The 26295-nt window shown below is 42.7% G+C and overlaps 1 protein-coding gene across 1 annotated transcript in view; it reads right to left on the bottom strand.

The window, feature by feature from the left end:
* The window catches only part of LOC128695239 (voltage-gated inwardly rectifying potassium channel KCNH2-like), a 611454-nt gene that overhangs the window by 25928 nt on the left and 559231 nt on the right, over positions 1-26295 (bottom strand). The window contains exons 6-7 of the mRNA XM_053785754.2: positions 14422-14674; positions 5078-5216 (exon numbers count right to left, since the gene is read on the bottom strand). Of these exons, the coding sequence (XP_053641729.1) occupies positions 5078-5216; positions 14422-14674 (392 nt within the window). The remainder of the gene's footprint in view (positions 1-5077; positions 5217-14421; positions 14675-26295) is intronic.

A 26295-nucleotide genomic window follows, 5' to 3' on the forward strand; every position in this document is an offset into this window, starting at 1 on the left:
GAGTACAGGTCATGTGATTCCATCTGAATAAAATTAATCCCTGACAAAAAATCCTATGGGCTGCACCATGGGCAGCACCATGCGCATTATCATGCATGGGTAGCACTGTGGGCAGCACCATGAACAACACCACTGGAAGCACCAAGAACACTATGGGCCGCACAAGGGCAGCACCATCAACAGCACCATGGAGAGCACCACGAACAACACCATGGGCCGCACAACAGGAGAAAGTGTCTTGGTTTAAACTTAGATTTGTTTTGCTCCACTGATTTCCCAGCATCCATTACTGTGGTATTGTGTCTCTACCGTTATTTTGGAACTGTACTGTGGGTGACATTATTATACTGACTTGACACCTTAAAGCCGAGTATGCATGATTAAAATAACATTCGTTATAATTATAACATATATTGTTGATTAATATGTTATCATTATTTTTAATAACTCAGTAATGAGTTGTGTTCGGTAGAAAAATTAATGTTAAGGTAAACTTTTGAAGTGATACCTGACTGGTTTTAAGTTGATTTTAGACCTGGCTTTGTGTGTGTGTGTGTGTGTGTGTGTGTGAGAGAGAGAGAGAGAGAGAGAGAGAGAGAGAGAGAGAGTGAGACAGAGAGAGAGAGAGGCTATACCACATTGAAGGACAACATTGTGATTACATCAGGCTCACTGAGATACACTCTAAACATACATCTACAATACAACAGATACAACACTAATGCAACAACAGATATAAGAAGAGAACCCACTAAATAAGTTATCAATAATAACATAGAGAATAACATTACATATTTTAACAACATAACAACCAATACAACATTAAATAAGAGAACCCACAAAGAGAGGACGATAACAGAGCAAAAGATAACAACAGTTAATATAATCTAATGATACAACACCAACAAACACAAAACATACAATAAAAACAAGAGAACCAACAGAGAGAGTTTAACAACAGCAAATAACACGGGGAATAACATTAAATAATCCAATATGCACATGAAACGGGAGGTCTGACTGCGTAAGTTTTCTTCTATGTTTTACGTGAATTATGTTATAAAAATTATTTTTTCTCGTTGATAAAATGCACTAAACAGGTATACTTATAATTCACTTGTAGGAAGCCACCTGGTCCAGACGCCCCGACTCTCCGTGCACATAGATCACCTGACATACTAGGATGTTCAAACAATCACCTAACATTTTGCACCGACAGGCAGCCAAAAGTACCCAAATTAGTTTGTTAATTTTAAAAAGCTTATCGATTACTCATTGGTCATTTAGGCTGCAAGTCTCCTGTATATTTCCAATCAAGGATACTTAGTCTCCGAAACAGATATTTAAATAAACTGTCAGCATATATACACTGAAAGATTGACACCTTTCGGTGTATATACCCTTGGGTACCAGCTTCATACCAGGTTAAATATATGGGAGAGGGTGCAGAAAATAACGGCGCTACAGGTATGCAACTTGTCCTCAGTCACAACTTTTTTTTTTTTTGCTATGTTAACATTATATGTCAAAATAGCATTAATTAATTAACCAATTTTAACATAACACAAATAAGACCCCATAAAAAGTCTTAGCGTAAGAATATGTTATGATGAAGGAGGTAGTCCATATACTACTGAACCAACGTTCTGATTAAGTTACAGAATCCTTGGTATTGAGGGGATAACTTAGCTATTGCTAAAAAATGGGTCTGGGGTTGGGTGGGGAAGAGAGAGTTAGCGGTGATGTAGATAAGGGGTTGATTGGTAAAGGGTTTTCAGCTTGACAAGTTGGGGTAAAAAAAAGGAACATGTGAGGAAATACATAAGGCTTCATTCTAAGTCTGGAAGGCAGGCAGGAGTGTTGGTAAGGGTAAGGGAGAAAAACAAATCTTATTGTTCACTGCCATTCTGTTGAGAGAAACTGCCGCTAGATGAAGCAGGGAAGAAATTGGGTCTTACAATTGGTACCCCAGACTAAGGCAATTTTAACCCATAAATAAAGAAGAAAATGGGACTTACACTTTAATATCTGACTACAGTAGAGTGAGATATTGATTCATGAAAACAAGAAAGGAAATAGACTGTAAAATTAAGAGTTGTGCAAGATGTGACATATTTACATATTTACATTATAATATATTAAGAGATCATTAAGGAACTACAATGAGAGTTACAACTACTGCTGGCTAGATATATGGTGATGCACCAGAGTCACACCATGACAAGCAATGAAGCAACTACTGAAATTCTTATTAGCAGAAACAAATTATCAATTTGAAAAACGCTTCAGTTAATTAAGCCAAGGAGAAATGCATCCTGGGAACCTCCTAGCTCTATGTGAATTAAATTATTTTTTATATGAACTCAGTACTCGAAAAAAAATTGAAGAATAGCTGTGTGAGGAAGGACAATGAGGAAGGATTAGCAGTGGAAATTATAAAAGCAGTACTATTATCGGAAAATAAGGAATATTAAATCGTCCAGCAATCTTTGCGAAAAACGATATGTTAGGTATGAACTAGGTAAAAAAAAGTATAAGCGATTAAGAAAACAACACTTGAGTCCAATAACTTCCTTGTATGTCACTGTTACATGAAGATGGTTCCAGGATCATGGCGCCCGTGACCTGCTCTTATATGACTCAAGGATGATGACTCGGTCAGTCAGGCTGTTTGTGTCCCCGACACCACTAAGGTGGGTATCAAAGCCGCAACGTGAGAACTAATTCAACAAGATTCACTATCTCATGTTTATTTATACAAGACATATTGCTATTAAATATAGAAATTTTGTTCTGCCATATATACGAAAATTAACTTGCAAAAAGTTAAATATTTTAAACCACGTTTTTAATTTGAATTACAGAACTGCAAATCTTATAAAAAAAGGTATAACCAAATCGAAAATCTGATCTGATAACAGATATAAAACCTGCTTACATGTTATAAAGACCAGCATGTGTTTAAAACTCGACATGTGTGACACTCGTGTACCGTCACCGTCACCGCCACAGTAGCAAGTTAAAAAGATTTCCTTTCGACTGCTTGTTGCCAGTCGACTTACATTTTTCCTGACTATTAACAGATTTCATACAAATTTGTTAGTGTCTAACTTGCCTCATTCGCGGAAAAATCGCTTGTATTTATCGACATCTTAGAAGACACAAGAACATACTTCCCACTCATCAAGGAGCCTCTAGGTGGCTTACTTCTATACGTACTATTCGAGTAAATATCCATACAAACACGATGTTATAATGTAACAAGGTGAGGGTAATCGACTGATAAGTCAAAGCATCTTTTGAATAAAGAAAACCATAGCTCTCTTAGCCTATAACCCATAAACCAAAATTTGTTTTGATGGCACTGGCAAAAGTATTAATAATCTTAATGAAAATTTCGCAACATGGAAACTTGCAGATCTAACACAGGTATTCAACAGCGTTCACAGGTCCGGTTCTTTAGTAAGCTGAAAAATCCTGAGCACCATTCATTGTGGAAAGATATTCGGGGAACTTTAAAAAGGTAACCGACTGACTTTACCGATCACATTCTTTTATCCTCTGTAAAAAAAAAAAAAAAAAACAGAATCTTCCGTAACACAATTTTCAAAAAAAAATCTAATGCGATTTATGTAGTACGGAAACTACTTCCAAGCTAGTCCAGTGTTTACTTTCTTTACGTGGGTCGACGAAATCCCATTCAGCAACTCATCGATATTAACCATTACCAAAAAGGCGTCAATATTTCGTCAATTTTATATTGACTAAAAAAAACGGTTACCGTTCTAATGTCTAGAGCTAGTCTACTTAAGTCCAAGATCAAAGTAAAAGAATTTTTTAAAGTACATAAATTCCTCTTTTGTGGACTCCTTGAATACACGTCGCTTACATGTAGAAGCCTATTTGAACCAAGAAATAACGCACGCCAGTTACTAAGGAGATGCAGGTTCAATACAATATCAGCAGGGACACACTATTAGACTAATTATAGCACTTAAAAGTATACAGCAAAAGGTACACAAAATTTAAAACCAGCATAAACTAAAATCAAATGGCCAAATCGTAGGCGGACTACAAAACCAAGCTAGTCCGAGGCTACATGTTGGGCTAGTCGCAGCTAAACCACAGTCTCTAACACTAAGTTTACGTACGACTGTTTAGCGAGACTGACGATTCGCTCGCTACTTCTTCCAAATTTTCTTCTGGAAAAAAGATGATTACAAAAATAGCGATGCAGGAATTCGTAAAATCAAGAGCGAAAAGCACTTTTTTTTGGAGACAAATAAAATAAGCTGTTATTGCCAAGAAACAAACACTGAAAAGTAGGCAAATAAACACTGATACAGAGGAGTGACTGGATATGTTAACAACGTCACTGTAAGACATAATGAATTTGGGAATCACACTAAAGCTTCGTCCAAAGAGAGGATTTCACAGAACTTTTGCAAAGCTACAGAAAAAAAAGAGTCAATTTTATCCAAGAAAAAATGATTTGGAGATTCTTGGAATCAAAATTGTGTTGGGAATCCCCCTAAAAAAAGGAGGTATAAGAGACTATATCTGCCTTAAGCTCTGGAGGGTACAGCAAAACATGAGCAAAATGGAGATTTAGACAACTAGGAGTCGTATGGGGAATTTATTCACAGCCTAAGCATGAAGATGACAAACAAAGCTTATTTTAACTGTTTGGCCTGAAAACAGAAAGGAATTAATTTAAACAGATTTTGAAGAGAAAAGGAATATGGAGAGAGAGAGAGAAAAAAAAAAAGGGGGAAGGAGAGGGAATGGAGACAGGAAGAGAGAAGAAATGGAGACAGGAAGAGAGAGGGGAAGGAAACAGAGGGGGATTAAGGGAGGGAGGGAGGGAGGGAGGGGGAGAGAGAGAGAGAGAGAGAGAGAGAGAGAGAGAGAGAGAGAGAGAGAGAGAGAGAGAGAGAGAGAGAGAGAGAGAGAGAGAGAGAGAGAGAGAGAGAGAGAAAGAGGGGGGGGGGTTGACGAGAACCGTAAAAAACATGGAGAAACAGCTAGAGGAAATGAACAGATTGAGAGAGAATACAAGCCAAGATGTAGTACATACTTGAGGTGATGGTGGCTGAACGTGAGGGGAAGTCTCTGCCCCTCGGATGTGACACACGGTGGTGACTGATACCGTCCAGTGACGTAGCTGGACGCATCGACGACCTGCTCCGCCCTGACTCCTCGGCGAACGACCCCACCTGCACCACCAGCAACACCAGAGTGTAAGCAATGATTAAATTTTAGGAGTAATGGGACTAAATGAGGACTCAACACTCGGTATATTACAGTCCTCACAAGGCCACATTAATACATTTACATTCCAAGTAAAAAAAAAAATACTAGTTAAAAAAAGACACAGTAAGAAACGTAATCAGACGAAGTTTAAATAATCTGTATCCGTTAAAACTCCTGCATTAAATTTATATTATATATGAATTAATATATTATATTCTGGAAACGATAAACCCATAAGGGCCACATGGTGCTTTGGTGAATAGGAGACAATCATATTCGATCCAAAAGAACGAAAAGACAAATCCAATTCCTTGCACCAAGAGCTCCTCACTGGCACACTTAGCGCCTACCTTGAGAGGGTATTAAGTTTTTAACACTAAAAGATTCCCCTAAAAGTTGCCCGAGGCCCCGGCAAGAAGGAAGAAGAGTATGTACACAAAGACAAAAATTCACAAGGACTTGCGAAATCGTAGTAACACCATTGCAAACCATGGCAAACCAGCACAGGGCTGCTGGTTTTCGGACTTGCTTACCATGGGTTCGAATCCTGCATATTCCCTGAATATGCAGAAACAAGCTTTTAACCGGATTACATCTCACTCAGGGTCGAGCTAAATAAAACTGAACCCTGAACAAAGCGTAGCGCCAATAAAAGCTAATTCTCTATGTTGTGTCTATACCCATTCGTGTGTGGGGGCGTAACTCCTCTACATGCAACAAATTGAAGGTGTGAAGGTACAAAGCCTCACGCTGCTCGCTGCAGTAGAAACACTGGCGTCAACGGGATGCCAGGGAACACTAACTGGTGATTATCCTTCAAGGGATCTCTTGATGATAGCATTTTTTTTTATCTTATTTACAAAGCATTTTAACTGTTTGGTTATTAAGAACATTAAGCATATACTGTTTTTAACATAATCAAAATTTACATCTTTATTATCAACGTCTTACTGTCGTGATCAATTCACTGTTATATCACAGAAACCATAATCACGAAGAAAGACAATTTGTCACATATATAATTCGTTCCGTGTCATTGGCCGTGTCAGCAAATTTAGGCACAAGAAGAAATATTTCCATCATATATGCCGAAAGACCTGAATGCTGTCAAGGCCTGATAAGGAATTAGAGGAAATACGCACTCGCAGAAGTGTCATTATTTGTCGGGTTTTGCCATTGTCTATCACAAAGGAATTTAGAGTTACCTTCCCCTCCTCGGAATAAACTTATAGAATGGATTTTTTTCATATTAAAGTATGTATTAACAAAACTTATCTATAATTTGAATTCAAAAAGTACAGGAGAACTGTGGGTGAATTTGCATAACAATACTAGCATGTGACAAATGGTTTTGAAAACCGACAAGTTGAAGAATTGAGGCACTTATGCAACACATGGGAATCTTTATTGAAGAAACGTTTCGCCACACAGTGGCTTCATCAGTCCAATACAAAGTATAAATGGGTTAGGAGAGTAGAAGTTTGAGGTAATCAGTCCCTCAACCTGGAATCAATGTGTTCAGTCCATCACTCTTGTAGGAAGTGCAGCATAGGGCAAGAGAGGTGACTTATATACTGCGGTGAGATGAGTTGAAGCAGGAGGAGGCGGGATCACAGTGGGACGTGCCACTAGTGTAAGTAGGTCGTCGTCCAAAGGTTGGGCAAGCGTTGAAGTCTTTGTACAAAGATCCCATGATGTTGATGTTGTCGGTTTTCAAAACCATTTATCACATCTGTCAGACACTGCAACATCAAGAAACCTTCTTTGCTGGTACTAATAATAATAATAATAATAGTAATAATAATAATAATAATAATAATAATAATAATAATAATAATAATGACTAAAGAATTTATTCATCTTATAATGTAGTCTGAGTTATTATTTTTGCACAATAGCCGATAAGTGGTTAAATAAGATACATATTGCAAGAAGATACCTTCATTAATATCACGTAACAACCTACGTGAAACGTACTAATAAAGGTCTCCCTTAACTGTCGATTTAAACTAGTAAGTCGGAAAAATGTTGCCTGAAAGCTTATCCTAGAGCAAGTCTTTATTACTAAGACCTGCACCGATAGGAATTTCCTCCGGCGAGTAAACAACCCACTTACCCTATGATAGCCTAAGACGGGTGATCATGGTACAAATTTAAAAACAGATATCATGTTATTCATTTGATAATGTGTTTCTCTTAAGTTTTTCCCCACACCGAGAGGAACTACCATCACTTGCACCAACACAAACCGCTGTAACTCTTCTCTTAATGACTCGCTCACCTGCTCATGGTTACACCCCGGTCCCTATTCTAATTAAGTAGCTTTCAAAGCTTTTCTGATCAGAGATATTAATATTACAGCGGCACTTACAAATAGATATCGCAGTTTCTCCAACAATAAGACATCAGTTTCACAAAGCAGACACGATACAGCAGATTTTTTAACAAAGAGACATCGCATCTTCAACAATGAGATACCGCGGTTGCAGTAAGGAGATATCGCAGGACTTTTATTCATAGTTATATAGCAACTCTTACGTTACACATAAAAAATATAGCTTCCTCTAAACTTTCTGCAGAACTGTATAGAATCCTGGGAGGATAGAACTTCCACAATCCTTACACTGAATGAACCAAAAGAGTACAGCGCTAATAATAATAATAATAATAATAATAATAATAATAATAATAATAATAATAATAATAATAATAATAACCAAAATCCTAACAAATCTCAGCTAATTTTTCTGCTGGTAAAGCTTATTTTAATGAAGATATTAGCATACGAGTGTAATAATATAACAGGAAAATGACCACTACAACAGTTCTACAGTCTCATGCGAGGCAGCTACCAGAGGTCTACAGTCTCATGCGAGGCAGCTACCAGAAGTCTACAATTTCATGCGAGGCAGCTACCAGAGCCCTACAGTCTCATGTGAGGCAGCTGTCATCTACAACGCTACATCAAACAATTTTCATTCATATAGTAGTCAGAAGCATTTTTTGAAAGTTTCTCAAAATATCTGATTAAAGAGTCACGTAAGTTTGCCGTTAAAGGAAGACACAGATCGAGAATTACACTGAAAAGTTGGTAAAGGCTACATTTATAATTTCACAAGAAAGAAATGTTAGGCTGCCTCTAGGAATAAGAGGCAGTTAAATGTGTAAAGAGCTGGTCACCTCATACAACAATAAGGAAACATCTAAACAAGAACCAACTGGAGTCCTACAACAGATTTACCGACAAAAACAAGACAGAGGAATAGGTGGACCGCATTTTCCTGCAGTGCGAGAATCCATATGGGGCACTCCCTGGAACAAGGTTGTAAGCTCCATCCCGGCCGAATTTATTCCATTTCCATAGTTTCGCTTTGTTCCTCTTTCTCTAAGTGGCGGCGAGAATGAAAGGTAAATTTGCCTTCGAAATGATGATCGTCTTCACTTCAGTAGCTCACGCATGGTTTGAGCAGAAAATTCTATGAGAAAGCAAGACACTTCGAGACTGGGTCTCAGCTCAGTTCTCAGTCACTGAGAACGTGGGATTTTCACAAACCTCTGCCAGTCGCCACTTACGATTTTTTTTTTTTTACAAATGGCGCTTACTGCATTTTTCCAGGGAGCGCCTCATACGTTTTAAGTGTCTGCAGATATTAAGATTATATTTAATGGGATAAACAAGGCTCTGTGAAGAAGGGGGGAATAAAATTTAATGAACATCTCTATCATTTAAATTGCTCAAACACTAACTAACATTAAACGAAATAAACTTTCATAGATAGAGCAGCCTACTTTTGGAATATAGTTGGCAACGACCTTAACGTTGAAGGCCTGATCCTCCTCTGGGGCACTAACCCCCTGTCGTGCCTGATGACAGCCTCGAGTGTGAACCTCCAACTACTACGCCAGGAGGCACAGAGTAACAAGGGATGCTCGGGGCTTACTCGTTCAGAGGCCTTGGAGAGAGTAGTGGCGACAGAGTCCTTGCGGGAGGCGGCAGAGTTCTTCCTCCTCCAGATGGGCAGCGACGTCTTGCGATCATCCGGGAAGGTGTGGAGGACAGGCTGACCCACAAAGAGGGCGTCGACAGTGCGCTGCACGGCGACACAAAGCTCAAATCAAATTATTGATGAAAGGGAAAATTTATCATTTCGTCTTTTATTATACTGGAAGAAAGGGAATATTTAGGATTTTTTTTTTCAATTTGCTGGGTGTATATTTGTTACTATATTTTACACCCTTTTCAGAATGATGTTTATTCGTCAAAGAAAATCAATAGCGGAGGTCTTTATCATAACACTGCCCAGTCCACTGACGCCAATATTTTAGCAAGGAAGGACCAGAGGGTGTCTAGGGACACAAGTGAATGTGATGCAGCCGCTGGCCTTGTGATGGTCCACGGCAGCAGCGACAGCTGGATTACCTCTGCTGGAATCAGCGTTTTTTTTTATCAGCTTAGCGACCCGAAAATCTTGAGATGGATTTTCTTAAGTCAGACTGGTTCACAAATATTCAATCAAACATGATGGTTCGAATAACACACGCTGTGAAAATCACTCCAGATCCATGAATGAGTTGACTTGTCCATCTTGTTGATGTTCCTGGACTTTAGACATTACCAGCGCAGAAGGTTGATCCAAATACATAAAATACTCCAAGGTCTCAAATACATAAAGGATGACTGTGATAGAAGACACAAAGTATAGTTGAGGAAACTAGAATAATGACAACGTCGTTCTTGTGCAACAGGTGTTTTCCAGTCAGTGACTATACTTAGAAAAGTTGGATGTTCAGGAGAAACGTTGTCATTATTAATGTTTTCCAAGCTGCGCTTTTTTCATACAATCTGTAAGAACTCATTTACCTACTGGGAAAGACTAACTCTCTGCCATCCTCTTACTTTTATCACTTACAGAGATTTACGGTCTCTGACCATTTTAATAGAGCCATTTTATTATGTTGCAACATTCTGCGCTCTCTTACCATTTTAAATTACCGCCTTATGTTCAACACTCTCACGCCACCATAACAGGGTTCCCCCTCATCATCTTGTAGAGTCCTAAGGTCTCCGACCATCTCAGTAGACTGACTCATCATCTTTCATTGTTCTGGTCTCAGACCACCACTATAGACTGCCTCACATTAAGCTATATTTTGCGGTCTCAAATGATCTTGACAGAAAATGCATACACATCCTGATACGTGAGTACTGCGTCCACTTTTAGCCACATAATAATAGCGCTTGCAAAACTAATTACGAACCTTTTATGGGAATACAAACTTTTTAGAGCACAGGAATAGATGGATTTGTTCTTGAGCTGCCGTCCACTGGATGGATGCGTTCTTGTGCTACCGTTCACAAGATGGATATGTACTCGTGCTACCGAATACAGAATAGCTACGTTCTTTGCTATAAATACTTTTGACAGTACGGTTTGTATCGAGATGCCAATGATATTAAATGTAAAGACAGGACCGTACACTAGAATTTCTATATCTTATCCTGTCTAAACACCCAACCTTCTAGAGACACTTCCATACATACCTCACAGGATATGACAAACTGACTCATTGTTGATGATCATATCCACATTCTACCAGATGAATAAACTGTACACAAATAACCTGCACATAGGATGAAGAAACACGACAACGTTTCGGTCCGACTTGGACCATAAACTAGGCACACACTAACACACAATGGTACGGGATCAGTATGTATGGTCTAAGTCGGAGAGAAACTTAGTCATACCCTTCTTTCACCTACGTGCGGGTTATTTGTGTATTGTTCCAGTCACGAAATTGTGTCTTTTTATTCTTTCTGGATGAATTGATTTTTAATGGGATTGCAACCTAACAATAAACAGTATTTTTTATAGTTAACAAGTGTCCTAATTTTTCATTGTATTTTCACATTACTTGGTATACATTAACTACACGAAATAATTGTAATAAGTATAATAACTAATACTATTGTGATGCAGCTATGCCAAGTGGAGTATGATAATGAATCATTGTCACATCTACAATCCCATTTTTTTTGGTGCTACCATCCACAGGATGGATGCAGTCATGCGCTACCATCCAGACACAGGATGGATGCGGTCATGCGCTACCGTCCATATACTGGATGGATGTAGTCATGCGCTACCATCCAGACACAGGATGGATGCGGTCATGCGCTACCGTCCATATACTGGATGGATGCAGTCATGCGCTACCATCCAGACACAGGATGGATGCGGTCATGCGCTACCGTCCATATACTGGATGGATGCAGTCATGCGCTACCTTCCAGACACAGGATGGATGCGGTCATGCGCTACCGTCCAGACACATTATGGATGCGGTCATGCGCCACCGTCCAGACACAGGATGGATGCGGTCATGTGCTACCGTCCAGACACATTATGGATGCGGTCATGCGCCACCGTCCAGACACAGGATGGATGGGGTCATGCGCTACCGTCCATACACAGGATGGATGCAGTAATGCGCTACCGTCCATACACAGGATGGATGCGGTAATGCGCTACCGTCCATACACAGGATGGATGCGGTCATGCGCTACCGTCCATACACATGATGGATGCGGTCATGCGCTACCGTCCAGACACAGGATGGATGCGGTCATGCGCCACCGTCCAGACACAGGATGGATGCGGTCATACGCCACCGTCCATACACAGGATGGATGGGGTCATGCGCTACCGTCCATACACAGGATGGATGCGGTAATGCGCTACCGTCCATACACAGGATGGATGGGGTCATGCGCTACCGTCCATACACAGAATGGATGCGGTCATGCGCTACCGTCCAGACACAGGATGGATGCGGTCATGCGCCACCGTCCAGACACAGGATGGATGCGGTCATACGCCACCGTCCATACAAAGGATGGATGGGGTAATGCGCTACCGTCCATACAAAGGATGGATGCGGTCATGCGCTACCGTCCAGACACAGGATGGATGCGGTCATGCGCCACCGTCCAGACACAGGATGGATGCGGTCATGCACTACCGTCCATACACAAGATGGATGCGGTCATGCACTACCGTCCATACACAGAATGGATGCGGTCATACGCTACCGTCCATACACAGAATGGATGCGGTCATACGCTACCGTCCATACACAAGATGGATGCGGTCATGCACTACCGTCCATACACAGAATGGATGCGGTCATATGCTACCGTCCATACACAGGATGGATGCGGTCATACGCTACCGTCCATATAAAGGATGGATGCGGTCATACGCTACCGTCCATACACAGGATGGATGCGGTCATACGCTACCGTCCATACACAGGATGAATGCGGTCATACGCTACCGTCCATACACAGGATGGATGCGGTCATGCCGCTTCAGCGGCAAGACTTAAAAATCTAACTTCGACAAACTCGTAAATCAAGGGAAATGCGTATCTCATTTTATTCCAACTTGTGGGTTCACACATTCCAGCTACAGCTGGGTAGGCCCAACTTATACCGTACCATTTCCACTCATGTGTTTGTTTAATCTTTCTTTTAAATGCGCACAAGTGTGTACTTCAATGGCAATAATTGACAGTTTTTAGGACGTACACATAAAACCTTCTGTTCATAAGAGTATTATCAAAAATATCAATATCATTTACGTGTTACTATATCATATTTCCTATCAGTATTACTATCATTTATGGAGTCATTATTATGATTATGAGTTTCAATGCTTCTCTTAACCGTCATTATTATCATTTCAACTGATACTATAATCAGCACCATCGATATTATTTGACCCCTGAAAATCATATTCAAACAGAAACAACAATTCTTAATCAATGAAAATTATTAATCCTAAGTTTAGCCTCGCTTGACTCCTTGGAAACGCGTTGCTGTTGTTGGTCAAGTCTTCAGTATCAAGACTCCTTGCAACTCCATTAATTATTAATGTTAAAAGACTCTCCTATAAATTCCCCGAGGTCCCAACAGGTACCTCGGTAATTATAAAATCCATGAAGGCAGAAAGGCCTAGGCCTCGAACAAACTGCTAAAGTGTCCCCCAGTCAGTGGTACGACAAAAGCTACACAGTGGGAGTAAAAGATCTACAAACAAGTGACTTGACTATTTGTGAGAAGTGTGTTCCCGATCGTCAGTCGACAGAGATTCGTCTCAAAGTGATGATTCCTGCTGAAGGTCAACCAGCTCCATCTCGCTGAACCCTATATAACTTTGCTGCCAGTCTGTAGCGTCCACTAGGCCTGCCACTTTCCAAGGACATATCTGTGGACATGGTCCATGAAATCACTAAGGAAAAATTCTATTGTAAAGTGAGCTACTAACAGCAACCGTCGCCTCGGCACACACCTGATCATTTCCTGGGACATCGAAATGATCCCAGATACGAAAAGAGCAGCCATATCATTGTCTCGTGCGCGTAGACACGCAGCACAAGGATCTTGTGTGCATGAAAGCGTGTTGATATTCGTTAAGCTTTCTTTATCAGTGGTCGCAATGCCATCACACTGGTCCCAATCCTGGCAAAAACACAAGCTATACTTTATTACTAAACTCTGGAATCTTACATATTTTAGACTCTGCTGAGTCCATATTTGCTATATATATTTCTCTTTCTCCCTCTCCCTGCTTCACTCTCTCACACTCAAACACAAATGTATTTTTTATAAATGCATCAGACGGGACACCACGAGCTAACATTTGTTGCTGTACCTACGGCCAAAAAAAAAAAAAGGATTTTAAAACACTAGAATCATTAGACTATTCAGTGCCTTCAACATGAATAGCTGCTATTATGACTTCTCTACCATCATTATCAGCGTCGAGGGGTCACAAAACACCACCACCATGGTAAGGTGATCCAGCGTCGAGGGTCACAAACACCCCCACCACGGTAAGATGACCCAGCGTTAAGGGTCACAAACACCACCACCACCATGGTAAGGTGACCCAGCGTCGAGGACCCTGGGTCCCCACCACCACGTTAAGGTGACCTAGCGTCGAGGGTCAAAAACACGTGGGTTCTAGAATAAGTATTATCGGGTCCTGAAGACTCAAAATCAGTAATGCCAATCTATCAAAGTTAAATAGCGAGGCCATGAGCTGTGAATCAATCCCATGCAGTCAACTAGGCGAGTACTTATAAGAGCAACATTTCACCAACCCTTCTATCGCTAGAGATGACGAGCGTAGCGGCAGTAGCAGCAGTAGCAGGAGGCTCGACAGGACTAGTAGTAAGAATAGCAGGTGCGGCAGAGGCAGGTAAGGCTACTTCTGACGTGGTGCTGCTGGACTGACGAGGGGAGGTTGGGACTTCCCTGGCGGCGCCGTCTGCAGCAGTAGCTGCAGCAGTGGTGGAGTTCAGGTGGGTGGTGACGCCCAGCAGAGGATCCCGCTGGTCACTGTCGTCAGGTTCCCTGAAAAAGCAATGATGGTGATGAGACGTAAACACACTGTAACCTATGTACTACTGCTCTAAACTTCGTGGGTAACACGTAAGCCAAACATTATTAAGCAGAACTGAACTTGCCCAAGACTTTAAAATATATAGTGAAACGTAGAATATTATTTGGGCCGAATTCACTAAAAAATTAAAGTGTTACCAAAAACAAACATTCAGACTGATAGTAAATTTTTTTTTCGTTAACAATAATATAAACTCCCACAAACTAACGTAATTTTTTTTAACTAAATTCTGCTATATACATCATACGTTAATTTTAATATATTTATTGTTAGTTAAAATCAATGATATATATTTTTTGTAATGCACCGTTCGTTACAGCATATCCTACTGTATATATATATATATATATATATATATATATATATATATATATATATATATATATATATATATATATATATATATATATATATATATAGGGAAGTACCACCTCTATAGCTGGACTGGGGACCCTCATCCTCAGAGAAGACAATAAACGTACCTCAGGGAAAACTCAAGGTTCTCCTCGGAGCTGTTTGAATATTTTCTTCTCCTACCACCCCCTATATATTTTTTATTCTATGTGAACATTTATTAATAAACAAAATACATTTACAGAAAAAAACATAAACATGAATACAATGGCACAATGTATCAAAGATCATGAATTTCCTCCAGCTCCTCCGAGGCTGGACGTGAGCCAAGTATGCAGCAAGCATTTCCCCTCTGGATGGCGACGCTGAGGCGCTGGAACATGAAAGTGGCTGCCCTTGGGTCCCTGGTGGTGTCGATGAGTCTGGAACCCAATTCTTTAAGGAAACGTGTGGCATTTTTTCCCCATGATCCCAAGGTCTCTGATCCCACTGGGACAAATTGATACTGTTGGCTAATGTCCCTGTACTTGCTGATCTTGTACTCCTCCCTGTGGTCAGCAGCTCCTCCCTGTCGCCCCACTGTGATGGATATAGGTGTCAGCCAGTGTGGACACACAGGTATAGTCCCATGCTAAGAGCTTGCCATTCTTCCAAGGATAGATGGTGATCCCGTCGGGGCGGTTTGCTGGGTTGTGGGTATTGTTTGCTGCAAGGGATCGTGGCTCCCTCTCGGCAGGGCATCCAGCTGTAGCAAGGGTTCTCTTAATGATGTCGTTGACCTCATTGTGTCTTGCATGCCAGCCCTTGGTTTTGGAACAGTTAAGACCATGTAGACCGTATTGGTCTGCTTGCACTTCGCCGCAAATACACATATATTCTGTGTGAATTGGGGCAGCAAGGCGCAGAGCCACTGCAATATGGAGGGTCTTAGGGTCGAGTCGCGTTCCCATTGCCGATATGGGAACTGTTTGGAGGAAGTCCCCGGAGTGATGTGCACTCACAGCCTGGAGACGGGCAATCTCCCTATCTGATGTTGCAGCCCTGAGAATGTTGGCAAGCACCTTTTCAGCAATTGGGCCATCCCAGCTTGACTGTTTGTGAGCCAGTGCTGCACTAGGGTTTGGTGCTGGAGCAGCAAGAGTCTCCCATTCGGTGATGGCACTGGCATAGCTAGGGTCTTCTATTCCTGCTGAGTCACTAAGGGTGTCAAGAAGAATTTGTCTTATCAACTCGTTTGATGCAATGGAAGAGGACAGGAAAGCTGGTAGAGCAATCTGGGAGGATCTGCGTACTCCTAGCCCTCCAAGCCTGACCGGAAGTGAGGCTTGCAACCACTGTCCATCATCAAGGGAAAGATTCAATACACTCTCTAGCATGGCCTTCAGGAGAGAGTCATATTCCTTGAGTTTTGGACTGCTGAAGGCTGGGGAGCATCTCAGAAAATAGGTAAGTTTTGGGATTGACAGGCACCTGGTGAGAAGGTAGAAGGCATCGTGTGTGTCAATGTCTTTCATCCTGCTTTCCATCGTCCGGAGGTCTGAGACTTTTTTTCCTAGGATCAGATCGATGGCATTGGACCCAAGAGGAGCACCGAGGAGAGTGCTATTGGCTGGATCAATGGCTCGTGCTCCTGGTAAAACGGCACTAATATTCTGGATCATCTGTTGATTGGTAGAAACTATATATATATATATATATTTTTTTTATCACACTGGCCGATTCCCACCAAGGCAGGGTGGCCCGAAAAAGAAAAACTTTCACCATCATTCACTCCATCACTGTCTTGCCAGAAGGGTGCTTTACACTACAGTTTTTAAACTGCAACATTAACACCCCTCCTTCAGAGTGCAGGCACTGTACTTCCCATCTCCAGGACTCAAGTCCGGCCTGCCGGTTTCCCTGAACCCCTTCATAAATGTTACTTTGCTCACACTCCAACAGCACGTCAAGTATTAAAAACCATTCGTCTCCATTCACTCCTATCAAACACGCTCACGCACGCCTGCTGGAAGTCCAAGCCCCTCGCACACAAAACCTCCTTTACCCCCTCCCTCCAACCATTCCTAGGCCGACTCCTACCCCGCCTTCCTTCTACTACAGACTGATACACTCTTGAAGTCATTCTGTTTCGCTCCATTCTCTCTACATGTCCGAACCACCTCAACAACCCTTCCTCAGCCCTCTGGACAACAGTTTTGGTAATCCCGCACCTCCTCCTAACTTCCAAACTACGAATTCTCTGCATTATATTCACACCACACATTGCCCTCTGACATGACATCTCCACTGCCTCCAGCCTTCTCCTCGCTGCAACATTCATCACCCATGCTTCACACCCATATAAGAGTGTTGGTAAAACTATACTCTCATACATTCCCCTCTTTCCCTCCAAGGACAAAGTTCTTTGTCTCCACAGACTCCTAAGTGCACCACTCACCCTTTTCCCCTCATCAATTCTATGATTCACCTCATCCTTCATAGACCCATCCGCTGACACGTCCACTCCCAAATATCTGAATACATTCACCTCCTCCATACTCTCTCCCTCCAATCTGATATCCAATCTTTCATCACCTAATCTTTTTGTTATCCTCATAACCTTACTCTTTCCTGTTTTCTTCTTTTGCACACCCTACCAAATTCATCCACCAATCTCTGTAACTTCTCTTCAGAATCTCCCAAGAGCACAGTGTCATCAGCAAAGAGCAACTGTGACAACTCCCACTTTATGTGTGATTCCTTATCTTTTAACTCCACGCCTCTTGTCAAGACCCTCGCATTTACTTCTCTTACAACCCCATCTATAAATATATTAAACAACCACGGTGACATCACACATCCCTGTCTAAGGCCTACTTTTACTGGGAAATAATTTCCCTCTTTCCTATGTACTCTAACTTGAGCCTCACTATCCTCGTAAAAACTCTTCACTGCTTTCAGTAACCTACCTCCTACACCATACACCTGCAACATCTGCCACATTGCCCCCCTATCCACCCTGTCATACGCCTTTTCCAAATCCATAAATGCCACAAAGACCTCTTTAGCCTTATCTAAATACTGTTCACTTATATGTTTCACTGTAAACACCTGGTCCACACACCCCCTACCTTTCCTAAAGCCTCCTTGTTCATCTGCTATCCTATTCTCAGTCTTACTTTTAATTCTTTCAATAATAACTCTACCATACACTTTACCAGGTATACTCAACAGACTTATCCCCCTATAATTTTTGCACTCTCTTTTGTCCCCTTTGCCTTTATACAAAGGAACTATGCATGCTCTCTGCCAATCCGTAGGTACCTTACCCTCTTCCATACATTTATTAAATAATTGCACCAACCACTCCAAAACTATATCCCCACCTGCTTTTAACATTTCTATCTTTATCCCATCAATCCCGGCTGCCTTACCCCCTTTCATTTTACCTACTGCCTCACGAACTTCCCCCACACTCACAACTGGCTCTTCCTCACTCCTACAAGATGTTATTCCTCCTTGCCCTATACACGAAATCACAGCTTCCCTATCTTCATCAACATTTAACAATTCCTCAAAATATTCCCTCCATCTTCCCAATACCTCTAACTCTCCATTTAATAACTCTCCTCTCCTATTTTTAACTGACAAATCCATTTGTTCTCTAGGCTTCCTTGTTAATCTCACTCCAAAACTTTTTCTTATTTTCAACAAAATTTGTTGATAACATCTCACCCACTCTCTCATTTGCTCTCTTTTTACATTGCCTCACCACTCTCTTAACCTCTCTCTCTTTCTCCATATACTCTTCCCTCCTTGCATCACTTCTACTTTGTAAAAACTTCTCATATGCTAACTTTTTCTCCCTTACTACTCTCTTTACATCATCATTCCACCAATCGCTCCTCTTCCCTCCCGCACCCACTTTCCTGTAACCACAAACTTCTGCTGAACACTCTAACACTACATTTTTAAACCTACCCCATACCTCTTCGACCCCATTGCCTATGCTCTCATTAGCCCATCTATCCTCCAATAGCTGTTTATATCTTTCCCTAACTGCCTCCTCTTTTAGTTTATAAACCTTCACCTCTCTCTTCCCTGATGCTTCTATTCTCCTTGTATCCCATCTACCTTTTACTCTCAGTGTAGCTACAACTAGAAAGTGATCTGATATATCTGTGGCCCCTCAATAAACATGTACATCCTGAAGTCTACTCAACAGTCTTTTATCTACCAATACATAATCCAACAAACTACTGTCATTTCGCCCTACATCATATCTTGTATACTTATTTATCCTCTTTTTCTTAAAATATGTATTACCTATAACTAAACCCCTTTCTATACAAAGTTCAATCAAAGGGCTCCCATTATCATTTACACCTGGCAACCCAAACTTACCTACCACACCCTCTCTAAAAGTTTCTCCTACTTTAGCATTCAGGTCCCCTACCACAATTACTCCCTCACTTGGTTCAAAGGCTCCTATACATTCACTTAACATCTCCCAAAATCTCTCTCTCTCCTCTGCATTCCTCTCTTCTCCAGGTGCATACACGCGTATTATGACCCACTTCTCGCATCCAACCTTTACTTTAATCCACATAATTCTTGCATTTACACATTCATATTCTCTTTTCTCCTTCCATAACTGATCATTCAACATTACTGCTACCCCTTCCTATGCTCTAACTCTCTCAGATACTCCAGATTTAATCCCATTTATTTCCCCCCACCGAAACTCCCCTACCCCCTTCAGCTTTGTTTCGCTTAGGGCCAGGACATCCAACTTCTTTTCATTCATAACATCAGCAATCATCTGTTTCTTGTCATCTGCACTACATCCACGCACATTCAAGCATCCCAGTTTTATAAAGTTTTTCTTCTTCTCTTTTTTAGTAAATGTCTACAGGAGAAGGGGTTACTAGCCCATTGCTCCCGGCATTTTAGTCGCCTCATACGACACACATGGCTTACGGAGGAAAGATTCTTTTCCACTTCCCCATGGACAATAGAAGAAATAAAGAAGAACAAGAGCTATGTAGAAAAAGGAGAAAAACCTAGATGTATGTATATATATATGCATGTGCATGTCTGTGAAGTGTGACCCAAGTGTAAGTTGGAGTAGCAAGATATCCGAGTTTATGAGACAGAAAAAGACACCAGCAATCCTACCATCATGCAAAACAGTTACAGGTTTCTGTTTCACAGTCATCTGGCAGGACGGTAGTACTTCCCTGGGTGGTTGCTGTCTACCAACCTACTACCTATAATATATGTATATATATATATATATATATATATATATATATATATATATATATATATATATATATATATATATATATATATATATATATATATATATATACATATATATATATATATATATATATATATATATATATATATATATATATATATATACATATATATATATATATATATATATATATATATATATATATATATATATATATATATATATACATATATATATATATATATATATATATATATATATATATATATATATATATATATATATATATATATGTAGGGACGTACCACCTCTAGAACTGTTTTAGGGACCCTCATCCTCAGAGAAAAGAATAAACTTGCTTCAGGGAAAACTCAAGGTTCTCCCTGAAGCTGTTTGAGAATTTTCTCCTACCACCCCCTATATTTTACATATATTTTATTTAAAGACAAAATACATTGACAAAACATTCACAAAAATACGATAGAAAGTAAAACATAGGTAACTCAGAGCTACATCTCGAATACTTCGTCCAGCTCCCCGGCGGTGGGCCGCGTGCCCAGATTGCTGCAGGCATTTCCTCTCTGGATCGCAACACTGAGTCTCTGAAAGAGGAAGCTGGTCGCCCTGTGGTCCTTGGTTTCTATGATGAGCTTTTCACCCAGCTCTATTAGGAACTTTAGAGCACACCTGCCCCATGCTCCAAGGGTCTCCGACCCTATTGGGATGAAGGTATAGCAAGGGGGAAGGTCTTCATATTTGCGGATCTTCTGGATCTCCCTGTGGCTGGCAGCTCCACCCCCTTCCACTACGGAGTATGGCAAGTAGGTGTCTGCCAATGTGGCGGCACATGTGTAGTCCCAGGCAATCTGCTTTCCATCCTTCCAAGGTAGCATAGTGGCTCCATCAGGACGCTTTTGACTTCCGTCAGACCTCTGCACTTGGGGTTCCCGTTGAGCTTGGCAACGGGCTGTGGCGAGGCTTCTCTTTATGTTGCCATTAACCTCCTCATGCCTGGCATACTTCCCTTCTGCTGTGTGACACACGAGACCATGAAGTCCGAATTGATCAGCTGTCGCCCTGCCGCAAATACACCTATGTTCGGTGAGGATGGGGGCGGCTAGGCGAAGAGCAACACCAATCCGAATGGCCTGTGGGTCTAGTCGAGTGTCCAAGGAGGAATTGGGAACAGCTAACAGGAAATATATATATATATATATATATATATATATATATATATATATATATATATATATATATATATATATATATATATATATATATATATATATATATATATATACACGTATATATGATTGCCTTTTTAAGTGTAATTATCTATAAATGATGTCCACTGTAAAAAATGAACAAACTTGCTTTCTCGTGTGAGGAACCGAGTTTACAAACTTCGAAAAAATGCAATCTAAAGTTAGAAGGAATGTCAACAGAGGGGAGTTGACAGAGCTCAAGTAACCGCAGCTATTATTACGATGAAAGCCATCAGGTGACGAGAGCAGTTTCACCAGCAGCTGGATAATGGCATTAAAGTTGAAAATACCATAGAGGTTGTTATATTATCCTTACAACACAAATATATATGTACATATATATATATATATATATATATATATATATATATATATATATATATATATATATATATATATATATATATATATATATATTGAAAATCCAAACGTCCTTTAGAGCCACTAACATCTTTGTTTCCTATATTTCATAGTTTAATATTTTCTATATCCCTGATGCATAAGTCATGCTTGATTGCTATTTTTAAGTCACTCTTAGTCGTAGAGAACGTGTGGCCCGTGTTCCAGGATACACAGTGATGAATGCTCTTCACTACCTGCCATTAGAGTGAAGAAGCGGGTAATTATGTCACTGGAGAAGCGGTCTACAAACTGTCAAGGTGAAGTTTTAATGTAAGTGTTTTGTTGCCCACTTATGTTTATGACACTAGCGACGTCACACAGCAAGACGGTGACGCTAGCGACGTCACACAGCAAGACGGTGACGCTAGCGACGTCACACAGCAAGACGGTGACGCTAGCGACGTCACACAGCAAGACGGTGACGCTAGCGACGTCACACAGCAAGACGGTGACGCTAGCGACGTCACACAGCAAGACGGTGACGCTAGCGACGTCACACAGCAAGACGGTGACGCTAGCGACGTCACACAGCAAGACGGTGACGCTAGCGACGTCACACAGCAAGACGGTGACGCTAGCGACGTCACACAGCAAGACGGTGACGCTAGCGACGCCACACAGCAAGACGGTGACGCTAGCGACGCCACACAGCAAGACGGTGACGCTAGCGACGTCACACAGCAAGACGGTGACGCTAGCGACGCCACACAGCAAGACGGTGACGCTAGCGACGCCACACAGCAAGACGGTGACGCTAGCGACGCCACACAGCAAGACGGTGACGCTAGCGACGCCACACAGCAAGACGGTGACGCTAGCGACGCCACACAGCAAGACGGTGACGCTAGCGACGCCACACAGCAAGACGGTGACGCTAGCGACAACACAGCAAGACGGTGACGCTAGCGACGCCACACAACAAGACGGTGACGCTAGCGACGCCACACAGCAAGACGGTGACGCTAGCGACGGCACACAGCAAGACGGTGACGCTAGCGACGTCACACAGCAAGACGGTGACGCTAGCGACGCCAAATAGCAAGACGGTGACGCTAGCGACGCCACACAGCAAGACGGTGACGCTAGCGACGCCACACAGCAAGACGGTGACGCTAGCGACGTCACACAGCAAGACTGTGACACAAGAGGGCTGCTACACAACACTGACACAAGAGGGCTGCTACACAACACTGACACAAGAGGGCTGCTACACAACACTGACACAAGAGGGCTGCTACACAACAGTGACACAAAAGGGCTGCTACACAACACTGACACAAGAGGGCTGCTACACAACACTGACACAAGAGGGCTGCTACACAACACTGACACAAGAGGGCTGCTACACAACACTGACACAAGAGGGCTGCTACACAACACTGACACAAGAGGGCTGCTACACAACACTGACACAAGAGGGCTGCTACACAACACTGACACAAGAGGGCTGCTACACAACACTGACACAAGAGGGCTGCTACACAACACTGACACAAGAGGGCTGCTACACAACACTGACACAAGAGGGCTGCTACACAACACTGACACAAGAGGGCTGCTACACAACAGTGACACAAGAGGGCTGCTACACAACACTGACACAAGAGGGCTGCTACACAACACTGACACAAGAGGGCTGCTACACAACACTGACACAAGAGGGCTGCTACACAACACTGACACAAGAGGGCTGCTACACAACACTGACACAAGAGGGCTGCTACACAACACTGACACAAGAGGGCTGCTACACAACACTGACACAAGAGGGCTGCTACACAACACTGACACAAGAGGGCTGCTAAACAACACTGACACAAGAGGGCTGCTACACAACACTGACACAAGAGGGCTGCTACACAACACTGACACAAGAGGGCTGCTACACAACACTGACACAAGAGGGCTGCTACACAACACTGACACAAGAGGGCTGCTACACAACACTGACACAAGAGGGCTGCTACACAACACTGACACAAGAGGGCTGCTACACAACACTGACACAAGAGGGCTGCTACACAACACTGACACAAGAGGGCTGCTACACAACACTGACACAAGAGGGCTGCTACACAACACTGACACAAGAGGGCTGCTACACAACACTGACACAAGAGGGCTGCTACACAACACTGACACAAGAGGGCTGCTACACAACACTGACACAAGAGGGCTGCTACACAACACTGACACAAGAGGGCTGCTACACAACACTGACACAAGAGGGCTGCTACACAACACTGACACAAGAGGGCTGCTACACAACACTGACACAAGAGGGCTGCTACACAACACTGACACAAGAGGGCTGCTACACAACACTGACACAAGAGGGCTGCTACACAACACTGACACAATAGGGCTGCTACACAACACTGACACAAGAGGGCTGCTACACAACACTGACACAAGAGGGCTGCTACACAACACTGACACAAGAGGGCTGCTACACAACACTGACACAAGAGGGCTGCTACACAACACTGACACAAGAGGGCTGCTACACAACACTGACACAAGAGGGCTGCTACACAACACTGACACAAGAGGGCTGCTACACAACACTGACACAAGAGGGCTGCTACACAACACTGACACAAGAGGGCTGCTACACAACACTGACACAAGAGGGCTGCTACACAACACTGACACAAGAGGGCTGCTACACAACACTGACACAAGAGGGCTGCTACACAACACTGACACAAGAGGGCTGCTACACAACACTGACACAAGAGGGCTGCTACACAACACTGACACAAGAGGGCTGCTACACAACACTGACACAAGAGGGCTGCTACACAACACTGACACAAGAGGGCTGCTACACAACACTGACACAAGAGGGCTGCTACACAACACTGACACAAGAGGGCTGCTACACAACACTGACACATAAGGGCTGCTACACAACACTGACACAAGAGGGCTGCTACACAACACTGACAAAAGAGGGCTGCTACACAACACTGACACAAGAGGGCTGCTACACAACACTGACACAAGAGGGCTGCTACACAACACTGACACAAGAGGGCTGCTACACAACACTGACACAAGAGGGCTGCTACACAACACTGACACAAGAGGGCTGCTACACAACACTGACACAAGAGGGCTGCTACACAACACTGACACAAGAGGGCTGCTACACAACACTGACACAAGAGGGCTGCTACACAACACTGACACAAGAGGGCTGCTACACAATACTGACACAAGAGGGCTGCTACACAACACTGACACAAGAGGGCTGCTACACAACACTGACACAAGAGGGCTGCTGCACAACACTGACACAAGAGGGCTGCTACACAACTCCATCACGTTAGAGGGCTGCTACACAACTCCGTCACGTTAGAGGGCTGCTACACAACTCCGTCACGTTAGAGGGCTGCTACACAACTCCGTCACGTTAGTGGGCTGCTACACAACTCCGTCACGTTAGAGGGCTGCTACACAACTCCGTCACGTTAGAGGGCTGATACACAACACTGACACAAGAGGGCTGCTACACAACTCCGTCACGTTAGAGGGCTGCTACACAACTCCGTCACGTTAGAGGGCTGCTACACAACTCCGTCACGTTAGAGGGCTGCTACACAACTCCGTCACGTTAGAGGGCTGCTACACAACTCCGTCACGTTAGAAGGCTGCTACACAACGCCGTCACGTTAGAGGGCTGCTACACAACTCCGTCACGTTAGAGGGCTGCTACACAACTCCGTCACGTTAGAGGGCTGCTACACAACGCCGTCACGTTAGTGGGCTGCTACACAACGCCGTCACGTTAGAGGACTACTACACAACTCCGTCACGTTAGTGGGCTGCTACACAACGCCGTCACGTTAGTGGGCTCCTACACAACGCCGTCACGTTAGAGGGCTGCTACACAACTCCGTCACGTTAGAGGGCTGCTACACAACTCCGTCACGTTAGAGGACTGCTACACAACGCCGTCACGTTAGTGGGCTGCTAAAAAACGCCGTCACGTCAGAGGACTGCTACACAACTCCGTCACGTTAGTGGGCTGCTACACAACTCCGTCACGTTAGAGGACTGCTACACAACGCCGTCACGTTAGAGGGCTGCTACACAACTCCGTCACGTCAGAGGACTGCTACACAAGTCCGTCACGTTAGTGGGCTGCTACACAACTCCGTCACGTTAGTGGGCTGCTACACAACTCCGTCACATTAGTGGGCTGCTACACAACTCCGTCACGTTAGTGGACTGCTACACAACTCCGTCACGTTAGTGGGCTGCTACACAACGCCGTCACGTTAGAGGACTGCTACACAAC

The sequence above is a fragment of the Cherax quadricarinatus genome, chromosome 14, assembly GCF_038502225.1.
Source record: "Cherax quadricarinatus isolate ZL_2023a chromosome 14, ASM3850222v1, whole genome shotgun sequence".
Lineage (NCBI taxonomy): Eukaryota > Metazoa > Arthropoda > Malacostraca > Decapoda > Parastacidae > Cherax > Cherax quadricarinatus.